Source organism: Rhinoderma darwinii, chromosome 12 (assembly GCF_050947455.1).
Source record: "Rhinoderma darwinii isolate aRhiDar2 chromosome 12, aRhiDar2.hap1, whole genome shotgun sequence".
In the NCBI taxonomy this organism is placed as follows: domain Eukaryota; kingdom Metazoa; phylum Chordata; class Amphibia; order Anura; family Rhinodermatidae; genus Rhinoderma; species Rhinoderma darwinii.
The window spans coordinates 14612327-14629437 of NC_134698.1; the positions used below are offsets into that span (position 1 = coordinate 14612327).

General features: G+C 44.3%; 2 protein-coding genes across 3 annotated transcripts in view; one reads left to right on the forward strand and one right to left on the reverse strand.

Annotated features, from left to right (window-relative positions):
- Positions 1-2106: 2106 nt before the first annotated feature.
- On the forward strand, positions 2107-11961 carry LOC142664247 (galectin-related protein A-like). Its single transcript, XM_075843257.1, has 4 exons — positions 2107-2184; positions 6899-6987; positions 8287-8461; positions 9817-11961. The coding sequence occupies exons 1-4, from the start codon at positions 2158-2160 to the stop codon at positions 9958-9960; spliced, it is 435 nt and encodes a 144-aa protein (XP_075699372.1). The 5' UTR covers positions 2107-2157; the 3' UTR covers positions 9961-11961.
- Positions 11962-14047: 2086 nt separating this feature from the next.
- MAX (MYC associated factor X) overlaps positions 14048-17111 on the reverse strand; it is a 28843-nt gene continuing 25779 nt past the window's right edge. For both annotated transcript variants that reach the window (XM_075843441.1, XM_075843442.1), the window contains one exon: positions 14048-16417. In XM_075843441.1, the coding sequence (XP_075699556.1) occupies positions 16230-16417 (188 nt within the window). In that variant the 3' untranslated portion in view covers positions 14048-16229. The remainder of the gene's footprint in view (positions 16418-17111) is intronic.

Below are 17111 nucleotides of genomic sequence, written 5' to 3' on the forward strand. Positions count from 1 at the left end.
CCATGGCGGAAACGGAGCAAGGCAAGTAAATTTTTTTTGCTTGGGTGGTAGCTGTGTGGCCATATACAGGAGAGGGGATTGCTGTGTAGCACTATATACAAGGGGGAGAGCAGGTTTGCGCTATATACAAAGGAGGGGCACTGTGTGACACTATATACAAGGGAGGGGCGCTGTGTGACACTATATACAAGGGAGTGGGCTGTGTGGCACTATATACAAGGGACGAGGGCTGTGTGGCACTATATACAAAGGAAGGGGTGCTGTGTGGCACTTTATACAAGGGGGGGCTGTGTGGCACTATAGACAAGGGAAAGGGGGCTGTGTGGCACTTTATACAAGGAAGGAGATGTGAGGCACTATATACAAGGGGGGCTGTGTGGCACTATAAACAAGGGGGGCTGTGTGACACTATATACAAGGGGGAGATGTGTAGCACTATATACAAGGGGGCTGTGTGGCACTATCTATATCTACTAGGGGGGCTGTATGGCACTATTTACAAGGGGGGAGGGTTCTGTAGCGCTATCTACAGGGGTCTGTGTGTGGCGCTATCTACAAGGGTCTGTGTGTGGCGCTATCTACAGTGGTCTGTGTTTGCGCTTTGTACAGGGGGCTGTGTGGCACCATATACAAGGGAGGGGGCTGTGTGGCACTATATAAAAGGGAGGGGGCTGAATGGCACTATATACAAGGAGGGTCTGTCTGGCACTATATACAAGGGGGCTGTGTGGCACTATACAAGGGGGAGCTGTGTGGCACTATATACAAGGGGGAGCAGTGTGGCACTATATACAAGGTTGGAGCTGTGTGGCACCTCTATATACAAGGGGGGCTTTGTGGCACTACTAAGGGGGGGGCTGTGTGTCACTATCTACTAGGGGGGCTGTATGGCACTATTAACAAGGGGAGGGCTGTGTGGCACTATCTATATCTACTATGGGGGCTGTTTGGCACTATTTACAAGGGGGGAGGGTTCTGTAGCGCTATCTACAGGGGTCTGTGTGTGGCGCTATCTACAAGGGTCTGTGTGTGGCGCTATCTACAGTGGTCTGTGTTTGCGCTTTGTACAGGGGCCTGTGTGGCACCATATACAAGGGAGGGGGCTGTGTGGCACTATATAAAAGTGAGGGGGCTGTATGGCACTACATACAAGGAGGGTCTGTCTGGCACTATATACAAGGGGGGCTGTGCGGCACTATACAAGGAGGGCTGTGTGGCACTATATACAAGGGGGTTGTGTGGCACTATATACAAGGGGGGCTGTGTGACACTATATACAAGGGGGGGCTGAGTGGCACTATATTCAAGGGGGTTGTGTGCCACTATGTACAACGGCGGTTGTGTTGCACTATACACATGGGGGGACTGTGTGGCAATATACACAAGGAGGGGCTGTGTGGCACTATACACCATGGGGGCTGTGTGGCACTAAATACAAGGGGGAGCTGTGTGGCACTATATACAAGGGGGAGCTGTGTGGCACCTCTATATACAAGGGGGGCTTTGTGGCACTACTAACGGGGGGGGGCTGTGTGTCACTATCTACTAGGGGGGCTGTATGGCACTATTAACAAGGGGAGGGCTGTGTGGCGCAATCTACAGGTGGCTCTGTGTGGCGCTGTCTACAGGAAGCTGTGTGGCACTATCTTCTAAGGAGGGGCTGTGTGGCACTATATACAAGCGAGGGGGGCTATCTACAGGGTGCTGTATGACACTCTACAAGGGGGAGGTGGGGGCGCAACAGAAAATCAACAAAAACACGTCATAAATTGACATTCTACGGAATTAAATTTAAATTTATTAACCATTATGCTGCGTTTCTTTTCCGCAGCGTAGGCATGAGATTTTCTGAATCTCGTCGACTGTGCTGCTACTGTAAATGCTGCAGAATTTCCGCACAGAATTCCGTTGCGGAAATTCCGCAGCGTTTACGGTAAGTGGGAACCCGGCCTAATGGTTTGTGTATCCGGGATTACTACATGGCTCATGTAGCAGGGTTGTAGTTTGTGGTTGTGACTCAGCTGATCATCCACTAGAAGAATGACCTGTATGACACAGATAAGTCTCCCCACGCTCCAGTTTTCAGTTGTAGTGTTTATTTTTGAAAGACGATCAAAAACTTTACATCTGACATCCGTGCTACACGAGCCACACATCATGACCGAGATAGAAACCTGCACAAACGTGAGTAGAGGAATAGAAATGAGTGGTTTAATGTTAATCATTGTATAATGATTCCTCAACATTTTCAAGATCTCTGCTTACTGTCAGTGACTAGGGAGATTCTTGTTTACATCCAGAGGCTGAAAAGATGTACAGATCTGATGATCACAGCTGTGAATGTGCTACAATTGTATCCAGTCTAGAGAATCAAACTAAACAGCTGCTCTCCAGGCTGACGCATTTTACCTAAACTGATACATTGTAACAAAGTATCAGAACAGGAGAGAGATTTGCTCTGTGTATGTGTAGCTCAACAAAGTTTTTCGATGTGGTTGCATTTTTTAAATGCAGTTTTGGACGCGGTTTTAACTGGTTCCTCAACTGTAGCCCCTGAATGGACGCTTATGAAGAAACATTGAAGTTAAACGATCATTGTAGTAACCCGTCACGCCACCATAAGTCGCCATGGCGCCATACCCATAGGTTTTCAGAGCTTTCCAGCCTCTGTATGTAAACAATCAATGTTCCCGTTCACAGAGAAAGGAGTTTATTAGAAAGTTGCAGAACTCCATCTAATATATTAAAGCGTAACTAAACTTTTAAAAAACGTTTGACATGTCAGAAGGTTTGATCGGTGGGGGTCTGAGAACTGAGACCCCTTCCGATCGCTAAAACAAAGCAGCAAAAGCGCTCGGGTGAGTGATGTGCCTCTTCTTTTCTGCTCGGCTTTCCTCGAAGCGGTGTAGGGACTTAATAGAAAGTCTACTGAGCCTGTACACCGCTCGCTCGGCTTTCCGAGGAAAACGAAGCGGCACATCACCCCCCCCCCCCCCCCACCCCGAGCTCTTCTGCCACTTAGTGGTCCCAGTGCTCAGACCCCCACCAATCAAAACTTCTAACATGTTCACACGGGATGTTTCATCCCAGAAGACCGCTGCAGCCTGTGATTGGCTGCAGAGGCGGTCACATGGGGTGAAGCGTCATCCCAGGAGGCCGCCACTCTGACGTCATCCAGGCCGGCCTCCTGGGATGATGTTTCATCCCATGTGACCGCCACTACAGCCTGTGATTGGCTGCAGCGGACACATGGGATGAATCGTCATCCCAGGAGGCCGGCCTGGAGGAGGGAACACAGACTTCTAGGTAAGTATTAGAATTATTTATTTTTTCTGAGTTGCGGTTTTTGCGGCGGAATCGCTGCGAACCCGCCGCAAAAAATGCCATAACTGATATTTGATGCAGGATTTACCTCCCCATTGAATTCAATGGAGAAAACCCGCAACAAATAAGCAGCGTTTACGCAAATACAATTGACAAGCTGCGCAATAAAATTCCGCACCGCAGGTCAATTTCAGAGCGTTTTTTCCGTTCAGTATTTACGCAGCGGGTGGATGAGATTTGTTTTATCTCATCCGCTTTGCTGCTACTGGATTTGCTGTGGATTTTCCGCAACTAATTCCGTTGCGGAAAATCCACAGTATTTACGCAACGTGTGAACTGACCCCTACAATGCACAAAAAGGGGAGTCTAACTCCAGACAACACATCGTGACCACCGCGCAGGAGCCCTTAGTATTTGCTGATTATTGTACTTGTGTTCTTGGGATGAAAGGAAGGGCATGCGGGAGATATGAACAGTAGTCATCCTTATCTGTGGCCAGCACGCGGGTTGTACATTTTTAAGTTCTGTGGGGTTTTTTTTCTCTCTCGTTCGTCTGTAAAGTTGTATTGAGTATGAACTACGCTCTTGTGTGAAGCTAAGGTCAATGGCATCATGACATCGTCAACGCGTCGTGGTGAGATCCCAGGAAAACCATGACTGCAATACAATTTTTGTGTTTTCCGATGGTTGGATTTTTTTAGCTGGTTGCAGAGTTGCTCGCGACGTTGTTCTATAAGGAAACATTCACGGTGCAATCGCAATCATCCCACGATTCTTCTAGGTGACCCCATATTCCACAGAGCCCTACACAATTTTTGAATTTTTTTAATTAATTTTGTGAGAATATCAAAGCTCTAAGGCCCTGTTCACACAGAATTTTTTGGCCCTGTTTCTGACGCGGAAAACGCCGCCAATTAATTTCAATGGGAGGCGCTCGCGGGAAAAAGAAGCATCATGCCCTTTCTTCAGGCGTCCCCGTCTTTGACCTCCCATTGACATCAATGGGAGGCAGAGAAAGCAGTTTTCGCTGCGTTTTTTGCCTGCGGCGCTCAATGACAGTGGTTGAAAAACGCTGCAAAAAAACGCGGAAAAGAGAGTCCTGAGGGAATTTTGAGGCAGATTTTTCCGCCTGCAAAAAAAAAATCGGTGTGAATGGGGCTTAAAATTAACCAATCATGGCATGAGCTAAGTTCAATATCTCACTCCCTTCACACTTCATAGGGGGTAACAGAGATGTGGGCTGCGGTATGCAGGATCCCTGAACTGAAGGACCAACAAAGTATTAATCAGACAAAAATTCACTAGTGACTACCTGCTTCTCACCATGTCAGTTCTACAGGCAAAAGGACAATTTCGGCAGTTCTGTAAAGTGAGGCACACTTTAAAGGGGACCTCTCACCTCTGCTGACGTGGCTGTTTTAGTAAATACTTGTATTCCCCATGCAATAACAATTCTGAATCATATTTTTTTTAGAATTCTGCGTTGTGTCGTTCCGCTGTTATTCCTCCTAAATTGACAACTGGGTGTTACTATTTCCCTTGTTAAAGGGGAGTGTCCCTACACAGTCTCACTCTGTCAGCGCTGATTGGACATTGCCAGTCTGTGTGGGGACACGCCCTCAACTGGTTACACCCATTTATCAATTTATTCATATATTTCTAGGAGGAATTTCAGAGGAATGGCACAACGTAGAGTTCTAAGAAAAGATGTTCCAGAATAGTTATTTCATGGGGAATACAAGTATTTACTAAAACAGACGAGTCAGGAGAAGTGACCGGTCCTCTTTTATATAAAAGGTGCCAAGAGATAAGTCCTGGGAGCATCATTTGAATACATGTTGAAATCTAACTTTTTGGCCGGGTTCCCACGGGTTGGATACGTTGCGTAAAAATCATGCAGCGTATCCGAACTGAAACCTGCAGTACATTCTGTCCGTTTTTTCGGACTAATTTTCCATTGCGGAAAGCAGCGGTAAAAAAAATACTCAAACTTATCAAGGCCGTTGTTATGCAGCCCATGTGACTGCTGCAGCCTGTGATTGGCTGCAGTGGTGGTCACATGGGATTAAGCATCATCCTAGGAGGCCGGCCCTCTGACATTATCCAGGCGCCATCCTGCAGTGGTCAAATGGGATGCAACGTCATCCCAGGAGGCCGGAGTGGATGAAGAAACGCAGACTTCTGGGTAAGTATAATTTTTTCTTCTTTTTCCGTAGTTGCGATTTTTGCGGCGTAATCGCTGCAAATACACCGCAAAAGTTGCAACACTTGACTTTCTGTTGTGGGTCTTGCAACCCCGTTGAATTCAATGGGGAAAACCCCCAACAAAGAAGCAACGAAAACGCAGCATAAATTGACATGCTGCGGATTTAAATTCCGCACCGCAGGTGAATTTATTAACGTTTACGTTACGTTAACGGTTTCTTTCCGCAGTGTGGACATGAGATTTTCTGAATCTCATCCACTTAGCTGCTACTGTAAATGCTGTGGAATTTTTAAATATAATTTCTGTATCAATTCATCACGGTTTTTAAGACCTCTGCTTGCTGTCATTCAGTAGGAACATTCATTGTTTACTTCCAGTGGATAAAATTCTGTCCATTTTCATGTGATGGACACACAGGTGCACGTCTTGTTACAGTATGTGTATCAGAGCTGCGTCTTCTAATGATGCCAGGACCTGTGTGCCCATCACATGACCATGGACAGAATTTTATCCACTGGAAGTAAACAATGAATATTCCTACTGAATGACAGCAAGCAGAGATCTTGAAAACCATTAAGAATTAATACAGAAAGTATATTGCAATTATACAAAAAAAATAACATTTATTTGCTGAAATCGTACCATCCCCTTAGGGCTAGTCCGCACGTGCCGTAAATACTGCAGATTTTCCGCAACGTATTTAGTTGCGTAAAATCCGCAGCAAAATACAGTGGAATAGGAGTGGTTGAGATTTCAATAAATGCGTACATGATATTGCGGAGATTCCGCACACAAATTGACCTGTTTTTTTTCAGCCGCAGCATGTCAATTGTGGTTGTGGAATCGCCGCTATTTTGTTGAAGGTTTTCCTCATTGAATTCAGTGGGGATCTAAAACCGCAAACCAGCAGTCAAGTGTTGCATTTTTTGTGGCGGAGTCGCAGCGCAAAAATTGCAAGTTACAAAAAACCTTATACTTACCTCTAATGTCATCCCATGTGACCGCTGCAGCCAATCACAGGCTATAGTAGCGATCACATGGAATAAAACTTCACCACAGGAGGCCGGCCTGGATGACGTCAGAAAGCCGGACTCCTGGGATGACATTTCATCCCATGTGACCGCCGCTGCAGCCAATCACAGGTTGTAGTTGTCATCCCAGCAGGCTGACCAATGCTGCAGTATTCCGCAGCCCACATTCCGGCCGAAGAACTGCACCACAATTTGGCGCCCGGAATTCCCTGCGGCCATCAAGGCGGATACGCTGTGTATCTTTACGCAGGGTATCCGCCCCGTGTGAACTCAGCCCTAATGTTACAATTACAACCATTCTCTGGCAGAGCTACTTACGACTGTATTTCATTTTAAGGGAGAAAAATATGTTGGTGATATCAAAGGAGGACTGAAGCCAGCCATGAAGATCACCATAATGGGAATTGTAGATGTCAGCCCCAAGAGGTAAAATAAAAGCAGGTCAATTAATAGGGCAAAATCTATCTATACAGTAACTTATTTGAATATGTTAAAACAGATACAATCTAAATACTAAATATATTTCAATAACGCCATTAAAAAAAAAAGAGAAGATTTTTGGTAATAGTTGAACACTACGGGGACAGCTAGAAATGTATGTTTTAACTATACTACTCATCATTTCAATGGGGTTTCTATGTTAGGCCATATCTATTTGTTAGAAGGGTCCCTGATAAGTTGATCACAGGATGTTCTACTGCTGCACACCCCGATGATCAGTTATGATCAGCAGCAAGTGTTCAATTCCTCTACAGTGCCACCGCAGGAGAAAAAGAGCATTACATAGTGGCCATTGAAATCAATAAGCAGTTCATGTAAAGTGCTGGCTCCTTAAGGCTGGATTCACACGAGCATGTTCGGTCCGTAAAGGAAAGAGCGTATTTCGGCCACAAGTCCCGGACCGAACACAGTGCAGGGAGCCGGGCTCCTAGCATCATAGTTATGTACGACGCTAGGAGTCCCTGCCTCTCCGTGGAACTACTGTCCCGTACTGAAAACATGATTACAGTACGGGACAGTTGTCCCGCAGCGAGGCAGGGACTCCTAGCGTCGTACATAACTATGATGCTAGGAGCCCGGCTCCCTGCAGTGTGTTCGGTCCGGGACTTGCGGCCGAAATACGTTCCGTCTGTTACGGACCGAACATGCTCGTGTGAATCCAGCCTAACAGAGACGCTTTTTGTAGCTACTGGCTAATAGATGAGGGTCCTGAATGGGGGAACCCCTCGATTAACTGGGTTTTCTAAACCATACAAATCCTTTAAAAACCCCTATAACAAAAAAAGGGATGACATATAACTACTAATGAGTGCAAATAGTGACGTGTAGAGCAACCAATCAGATACTTCTTTACATGTTCTGACCTTCGCACCCGTGATTTTAGAGATTCACCGACATGCAAAGAACCGGAGACAATATTAGTAAGGCCTTATTCACACGAGCGTGTTAGATTTGCGTCTGCGTGATTGTCAGTGTGGCTTACGTTCGTCATCCGTTTTTCTCGTCCGTGTTTCTCCTCTACAAGCACTTCCTGGTTTAAATTATTTTTCTCAGCTTTTTTTTAGTAACTGATGCGTGAAAAATAGCCCCATTGAATTGCATTAGTCAGCGCGCTGTCAGTTATTTAAACGGACAGCCCACGGACGTAATATACGCTGGTGTGAATAAGGCCTTAGTGTTCGGTCATTATTTGGGGGCCCCTGTTTAATGCTGTTCTTTATGTAGCTTTACAGTCAGTTTGCTGTGCAGTCCTAAAGATGCAGAGGAGGATGTCGCTCTTCTACTGACAGTCAACTTCCAAGACAGATCTATAACCCGAAATGCCAAGTTTGCAGGAATTTGGGGGGCAGAGGAAAAAAAAATTCCATATTTCCCTTTCAATGCCGGGGACAACTTTAAGGTAAGGGTCTGGATAGCACTCGTTGACAATGAATCGTATTAACAAGACATTACTTATAGGCCGGGCTCCCATTTGACGGATACGCTGCGTAAAAATTATGCAGCGTATCCGACCTGGAACCCGCAGTACATTCTGTCCAAAACCCGTTTTTTAGGACGGAATTTCCGCTGCGGTAAAAAACGCTCATACTTACGTTGGTCGTTGTTATGGCGACGCGTCCCTCCATTGCAGTCCGGTCCGGCCTCCTTGGATGATGCTGCAACCCACGTGACTGCTGCAGCCTGTGATTGGCTGCAGCAGTCACATGGGATGCAATGTCATCCCAGGAGGCCGGACTGCAGGAAGGAGGGCGGCATTCCTTTGCGGGAATTCCGCAGCGTTTATGCTACGTGGGAACCCGGCCATAAGGGTGAATTCACATGCGGCAGATTTTGCTGCAGAAATTTTGGCGACTAAAAATCAAATCTATTCACATCCGCTGCAGAGACAACTCCATTCAGATGAATAAAAGTGATTTCCAGTTGCCGAATTATTATTATTTTTTAAAAAATCTGGCGCTTGCAAATCCACGCTTAGGCCTCCTGAACACGGGACGGAAATGCTGCAGAATTTCCTTCCAAAATTGACATGTGAGAGAGTGAGAATCCGCACCGCACACCAATTTCTGAAGGTTTTCCGCTGATTTTTTCTGCAGCATGTGGATGAGATTTGTTCAGATTTCGTCACCATGCTGCTGCTGTAATACGCTATCGAATTTCTGAACAGAAATTTCGTAAGGAAATTCTGCAGCATTTCCGACCCCTGTGCAGGAGGCTTTAAAGTGCAGCATGAGACATTTTGTGACCAGTACACTTCCATTACGTGCGGAGAAGCCCGAAGAGTTTCATAGCTACAGTCCGTAAAGTTACCAAAAATGTAGCTCAGCAGGGTCAAAACATTTTTGGCTCCGTGACCCTGCAGAGTAAATATTTTGTAATCCAGGGACCGCTAAGGCTCTGTTCACATTTGCATCAAAGGCTTGGCTAGGAGATTCCATCATATTTGCTGGACAAAATAGCGCAGCACGCAGCGAAAAAGATGGAAACCATGACAGAAAACCCAACAGAACCTATTAAAGTCAATGGGTTCCACGTTGTCCGTCATTTAAGGTATCCGGTGCTTCTGGTTTTTTTTGTGAACATAGCCTTCAGCAGCTACAGTGAGAAACCCAGCAAACAACACCTCATATCTCAGCTTCCTGGTCTATGTTCAGAGATTTTATACAAATCCTAAAAAAGTTCTTACTTTCCCCAGTTACATGGACGCCACCAAGCTCTGCTGCCGGAAACATAACAAGCTTTGTGTTCTCATTCCAGATGGAGATCCTTTGTGAACACCAACAGATGCAGGTTCTCTTAGATGGACAACGACTCTGCGACTTTACACATCGTGTTCCCCAGCTCAAAGCAGTGACGGGTCTAAGGGTCACAGGAGACGTTCAACTTACCAAGGTGGCATAAGAGCGAGGCTGTGGGCAAAGGACAGATATATATCCTTGACTCCAGTCCACGATTTGCATGGCACCATTCTACTACTTGTTTGGTATTAGTCTACTATTTCCTTAGGCTGGATTCACACGTGCTGTACTTCTGCAGGACGCGTTATCACGTATCCCCCATAGACTTGAGTCTATGGAGGGATGCGTGAAACGCAAAAAAATAGGACATGTCCTATTTTCTCACAGACCCTTCACACGCTCCGTTGAAACAAAGGCCATGTGAACGGACCCATTGAATTGCATAAGTCCGTGTGACGGCCGTTGTTTCAACAGCCGTCACACGGACATATTCAACACTTGTGTAAATAAGGCCTTAGAACCAGAACACTATTTCCTTTGCCCCATTCTACTACTTAATTGATACCAGTCTGCCTATAGCGTGGTATAAGTTCCACTATTTGCCTGGTACCATACTACTACATGCTCAATACCAGTCTACGATTTGCTTGGTATTGTTCCACTATTTTCCTGCTACCAGTCTACTACTTCCTTGATAGCAGTCCACTATTTCCCTGGTACCATTCTACTACTTCCTTGATAGCAGTCCACTATTTCCTTGGTACTGTTCGACTACTTCCTTGATAGCAGTCCACTACTTCCTTGATCACAGTCCACTATTTCCTCGGTACCATTCTTCTACTACCTTTGTACCAGACTACTATTTGCTTGGTACTGTTCCACTATTTCCCTGGTACCATTCTACTACTTCCTTGATAGCAGTCCACTATTTCCTTGGTACTGTTCGACTACTTCCTTGATAGCAGTCCACTACTTCCTTGATCACAGTCCACTATTTCCTCGGTACCATTCTTCTACTACCTTTGTACCAGACTACTATTTGCTTGGTATTGTTCCACTATTTCCCTGGTACCATTCTACTACTTCCTTGATAGCAGTCCACTATTTCCTTGGTACTGTTCGACTACTTCCTTGATAGCAGTCCACTATTTCCTCGGTACCATTCTTCTACTACCTTTGTACCAGACTACTATTTGCTTGGTACTGTTCCACTATTTCCCTGGTACCATTCTACTACTTCCTTGATAGCAGTCCACTATTTCCTTGGTACTGTTCGACTACTTCCTTGATAGCAGTCCACTACTTCCTTGATCACAGTCCACTATTTCCTCGGTACCATTCTTCTACTACCTTTGTACCAGACTACTATTTGCTTGGTATTGTTCCACTATTTTCCTGCTACCAGTCTACTACTTCCTTGATAGCAGTCCACTATTTCCCTGGTACCATTCTACTACTTCCTTGATAGCAGTCCACTATTTCCTTGGTACTGTTCCACTACTTCCTTGATCGCAGTCCACTATTACCTTTGTACCAGACTACTATTTGCTTGGTACTGTTCCACTATTTTCCTGCTACCAGTCCACAATCTCCTTGGAACCATTCCATTACTCCCTTGATAGTAGCCTACTACTTCCTTGGTACCAGTTTACTATTTACTTGGTATAAGTTAAACTATCTGTCTGGTACCATCCTACTACTTACTTGATACCAGTCTACTATTTGCTTGGTACTATTCCACTATTTTCCTTCTACCAGTTCACCATTTCCTAGGTACCATTCTACAACTTATTTTATAGTAGTCCACCATTTCCTTGGTACCATTCTACTACTTCCTTGGTACCACTCTGCGTGCCACCAGTCTGCTATTTGCTTGGTACTATTCCACTATTTTCCTGCTACCAGTCCACAATCTCATAGGAACCATTCTATTACTTCCTTGGTACCAGTTTACTCTTTACTTGGTATAAATTCCTCTATTTGCTTGGTACCATTCTACTACTTCCTTGGTACCACTCTTCGTGGCACCAGTCCACTATTTGCTTGCGATCAGTCTAATGCCAGATTGACAGTTTAATGTTACAAGTAACAGATTAAACATTTGTCTTATTATTGTAAATAAATTGATACAATATTGTCAATAAATAAATTGAATGGCATAGCGCCACCTAGTGAATCGTTTATCAATGTACAAATATTTTTTGCTTGTGTAGTAAATAAAAGAAAGAAAAACTCTTCTATGCTCACAGTAACTAAATATAAAATATTGATAGTTGCTGCTGTGAGAGACATAACAGTGCAGCAGGTGGAGTAGTTTGGAGTATGGCTGCTGCAATGACCACCTACCTGCTGACTGTTACCGTTCTACAATAGGATGTGCTTAGCTCATCACTGCAGCATACGGAGGAAAGTAAAATCGTGTCAAGCAAATCTCATTGTAAGAGGAATGCAGCGCTGAACTTTATAGAGATCATTGATTTATAAGGCAGTCTTCCCAATTTCCTAGTTAGTGATTTTTACGTTTTATCGCGGATGAAGCGGTTATTTTTTTTCCCTACAAAGAAGCAGCTTTTGGTGGTGGGGAGGGAGCGAAGAATTAACCTTGAAGCCTCTTGCAGATGACTGTGCTTTAGTGAACGCAATTTGTCAGCATTTTTGCCGATAAATTGAGGACCCATTTCTATGGCCCCATGCACACGACTGTGGTTTTCACAGATCCGTGCTGGCGCCGCGAATCCGGACTGCAAAAACTCAGGACAAATCACTTTACAGTCCGCATTTGTGGCTTCACTAATCTGGTGACATTTTGTTGTTGTTGCGGATCCGTGAATCCCGACAACACACAGATGCACAACAAAAGGTTTTTCGTGGACAAATGGACCGCACAGGATAGGGGATACATGTGTGATCACTGGGGGTCCGACCGCTGGGACCCCCAGCGATTAGAATGGGGTACCAAGAGTTCCCACAAAATGCTCCATGAGCATGCTTGACCAGCGCTCCCATTCACTTCTATGGATCTGCTGGAGAAAACGGTCCAGGGAGTCCCATGGGAATAAACAGAGCGCTGCCCGAGGATGTGCACCATTCTCGTGGAGGACTTTGAGGGAACATTCGGTCCCCAATTCTCATCGCTGGCAGTACCAGTGGTCAGACCCCAGCAGGTAATTGTTTTGGGGAGAGATAGGAAGCCATGTTTATTGCTTATGCACTTACCAGGGAGCCTTTGGTGGGTAGCGTGGAGCAGGCAACGTGGCCTCCTAGACGTCAGATCGAGTGACCAGTTTCACGCTGAAGGATGAGGCAGCCGCAGCATTGTAAGGCCCCGTTCACACAGTTTTTTTGCAGGTAGAAAAAAAATCTGTCTCCGAACTCCTTCAGGAATTTTGAGGCCGATTTTGAACTGCCTGTGGGAATTATTCGCCCGCGGCCATTAAAGCCAACACAAAAACCGCCATTAAAACCGCTCAAACGAGCGCCGCCGGCTTTTTCTGCCTTCCATTGATTTTAATGGGAGGTCAGAGGCAGAAACCGTGGCAAGAAATAACATGCTGCTTTTTTTTACGCGAGTGGCCAAAAGCTGCCTGGGGGAAAAAAAAAACGCCTCTGCCTCCCATCGAAATCAATGGGGAGAGATTTTCCGGACGTTTATTTATTGTTGATTCCGACGTGTTTTTTGCATCAAAATCAGCGCCAAAAAAACTGTGTGAACTGACCCGAACAGTGCTTCATAGCTGCTGCTCTTCTTCTCACGTCAGTCACCGCCTTACCCTGCACTACAATAATGCGTGTTGGCTGTCTGCTAGACCGCAGCAGACGTTGAGGTCTAGCAGACCGCCCGCGACCACGGGTTTGGGTCCAGTGGCCTAAAAAATGAATTCCAAATAATTAAGAAAAACAAGCACGCAGACTGATAAGGATAAAATAAGATTTTATTTATAGTTTTATTGTAAAGGTGAACATTAATTTGAGATGGCCAATTGGGCTTATGTACAATATATCTAGTATTTCAAAGAGGGGAGTAAAAACAAAACAAGGGTCATCATTTTACAGGGCACACAGAATTTGTGTAAAGAAAAAAATAATCATTTTAACTATTCACCAACATTGAATTATAACAGGGTAAGCTATACGACAGGCCTGGCCATCCTGAACCTCCCCGGTAGTTGTGGTGTCAGTCGCAATTTTCGTTTAAAAAAAATGTGAAAAATAAAAAAAATGTGAAAAATAAAAAAATGTGAAAAATAAAAAAACAAAAAAACAACTGCAGCGACCGAGTGTTTGACAACTAGACACATACATAGCGTAATGCTGCTCTATGTCGTAGGTTTACTAATATTTCTCCCGCATGCACACCTGTAGGACACACATACCGAGACGTCCTCTCAGACTCACAATGGAAAATAGCTGCCACCAAATTCATACTATGCTATATAATAGCGGACTTAAATAGTGAAGATGCTTTGTAAGCCAGTAGAAGTTCATTGATTGTGTGCGACATTCATTGTGCACCCCACACTACAAGATATTAGAAGATTTACCAATACATAAACAATCATATTCAATGTTCTTCCAGAATTCATATTGTTATGCCGTACCGCAAAATGTACAGCAATACTGTGCAGTGTTCCCCCACTAGTAATAGAAAGTCCTCTTCTGCCAGCTGTTTCTTAGTTATGTCTCAGGGTGATGGCCAAAATGGCCACCACTACAAGTCCCATAGGAGTGGAACCCTGCTTTAGGAGAAAATCTGGCTTGTTATGTTGTGTTATGGCCAGAAGGGTGCAGCACTGCATAACCAGGCCGACTGGACATTCAGGAGTATAGAGCGGCTGAAACGGCAGAAGACGAGGCAAGGATGTAAGTTTCCAATGCAACTTGGAGTGTGTTTCCATCTATAAATGCCATTTTATCTTCATGATAGAGGAACCAGGATATGTGCAGGTGTTCCAGAACTATGTACATCCACACAGGTAGATGACATGAGTGAGAATTTTCAAGACAAGACACAATCTTCCATCGTCCTAATGGCGGTTTTCAAAGACAAAATACATCACGATGGAAAAACACTACAAAAAAATATAAAAAAATAAAATAAAGAATAGAAAAAAAAGGTACAAAATAACATTAAAATAAAGCTCCACTTTGGAACCAGCTATTACATGGAGTGTGGGCAATTGCTCACATAGCAATCCCATAATATAATCGACAGAAAGAGATTTGTTTAAGAACAGGGACAAGAAGATCATACTCGATCGTTGTAGATCGGTGTGATCGACCTGCTCCAATCCTCCATTGACGGTGATTAGATTATGTCAGGCAATTTCACTTTAAGTAAAGCCATACTTCAAAGTGGCGCTATACTTCTAGCGTCCGCATTAAACAATTACATGAGACTACTACCTGTCACGTAGAACAAATTTCATTTGGCAAATACATACAGAAACACACAGACGAATGATTTTCAATTTGAAAGTTGGTCAAATCCCAGGTTTCTTGATACAAGTAGTAGTAGAATACATTTAAAGTCTGAGGACGATCTTGGAGGATTTAGCTGTAGCGGAACGAATCGGCAGCCAACGAGAACAGCTTCCGGAGCATCACAAAAAATGGCGCCCAACAATGGGAAGTGCACCTATGACTGCCCAATGGGATCCCGAAGATGCAGCAATCTCGGTCTTCTTGGCTGAACTGGATTCCCTTTACAGATCAGAGTGGGGGATGGGACGTTGGGAGCAATTGGAACGAAGAATCCCAACTCAATTTGATTACGAAGCCATATTTGAAGGCATTTAATGTACGTGGAAACGAACGCAAAATTAAAATGACAATTACTATAACATGTACAAAGAAAAAAAAAAATTATACATTTGCTAAGCATTTCAAAATTATTTTCGAAATTTAAAAAAAAAAATAATGCAAATTTTCCTCCAGGTGGTTAAACTGCAGCAGCAAGTACTTGGATTTTTTTTTACATTGCGCGGAAACTCCTCATCTCTTATCCTAATGGAAGCGTAAATTAGTCAGCATTAAAAAAAAAAATTTAAGAAAATGAATGTAGTTGGGTGTTTTTTCAGGTTTCCCTAACCTGCTTTGTTCACCTTGTGATACCTGTCCTAAAAATGTCAAACTGCAGACGAGGATTGTGGGTAATAGCCCGTCACCGAAAACGGGCCGAGTGCAGGTTTGTATCATTGTAAGCATGGACGTGTCGATGAGGTTTAAATAACATATAAGGGAGGGAGATATATAGGAGAAAAGAAAGTAAATGCAGTCCTATAGCTCAATGATAACGGGGAAAAGAAAAGGGGGACAAACAAAAAGTTTAGGCAGAAGTCCTTAAAAGAGCTGAAGAGGGCCTATTTATGGGCTATGGATGGTCTGAAGTTGGGAAGCTTGGTACAGGCTGCTGGTTTTATTGCTTGGGTTTGCTTAACTTGCTTCCATCCGTAGCTTCTTTCTGCTTTGGGGTTCCTCGGGTTCAGACTCGGAGCTTGAGTCAGATCCTCCATCAAAGGCGGATATGGTGCTGCCATTGGGATTGGTGTAAAGGCTGCTGTCGGATGAAGAGTAGTTCGACTGGAGCCGAGAATTCGATTTTGTTTTCTCCAGAGCACGGACTGTGGAAACAGACCAGATATTAAATGACGTACTGTTTCTAGCAGATATTGGAAAAAAATATAAAAAAAAACTAAAAAACCATCCGGGGTCTGTATATCAGGATGTCCGATAAACATGCTATAGTTGTTTTACCTTTTTTTTTCATGTAGCCAAGACCCAGGATGGTTAGTAATATGGATTTCCATTGAAATCCATTTAGGTGGAGAAGTTAGCTACTTCCTCCCTTGTAGATGTTACCACTGACCATTTCCCTGTAAACTTGTTATTTTTCCAATGAATGAATCAGTGTGAAGGTTGGGATCATTTTCTACAGGTATAAAGTCAAATAATTGAGCGAACTCCCCAGCCAAAATGTGACTGTGGCGTACATAACGTGGTCAGCACTAAATTGAATTCTGGAACCCACTAAGTGTGGGAACACTGTGGGGGTCCCAGGAAAAGGGTCACATTACCCTATAGGGAATGTATTTATTTACAAATGATTAATTAGATGCAAGTCTGTGAAAGAGAAAACGTTTCTGGCTGGCGGCCATGATAGAGAAACACTTCCTTCCTGCATTGTCTATTTGCTTTATGGCAGCTGCAAAAGATGGAAGTTAATTGATAGAGAAATGTCAGACTATTACAGTCACCAGGAAGAGTTGGAGTACAGCCCCTCCCCCAAAGATGAGAGAGTGATGGGAAATGCAAACA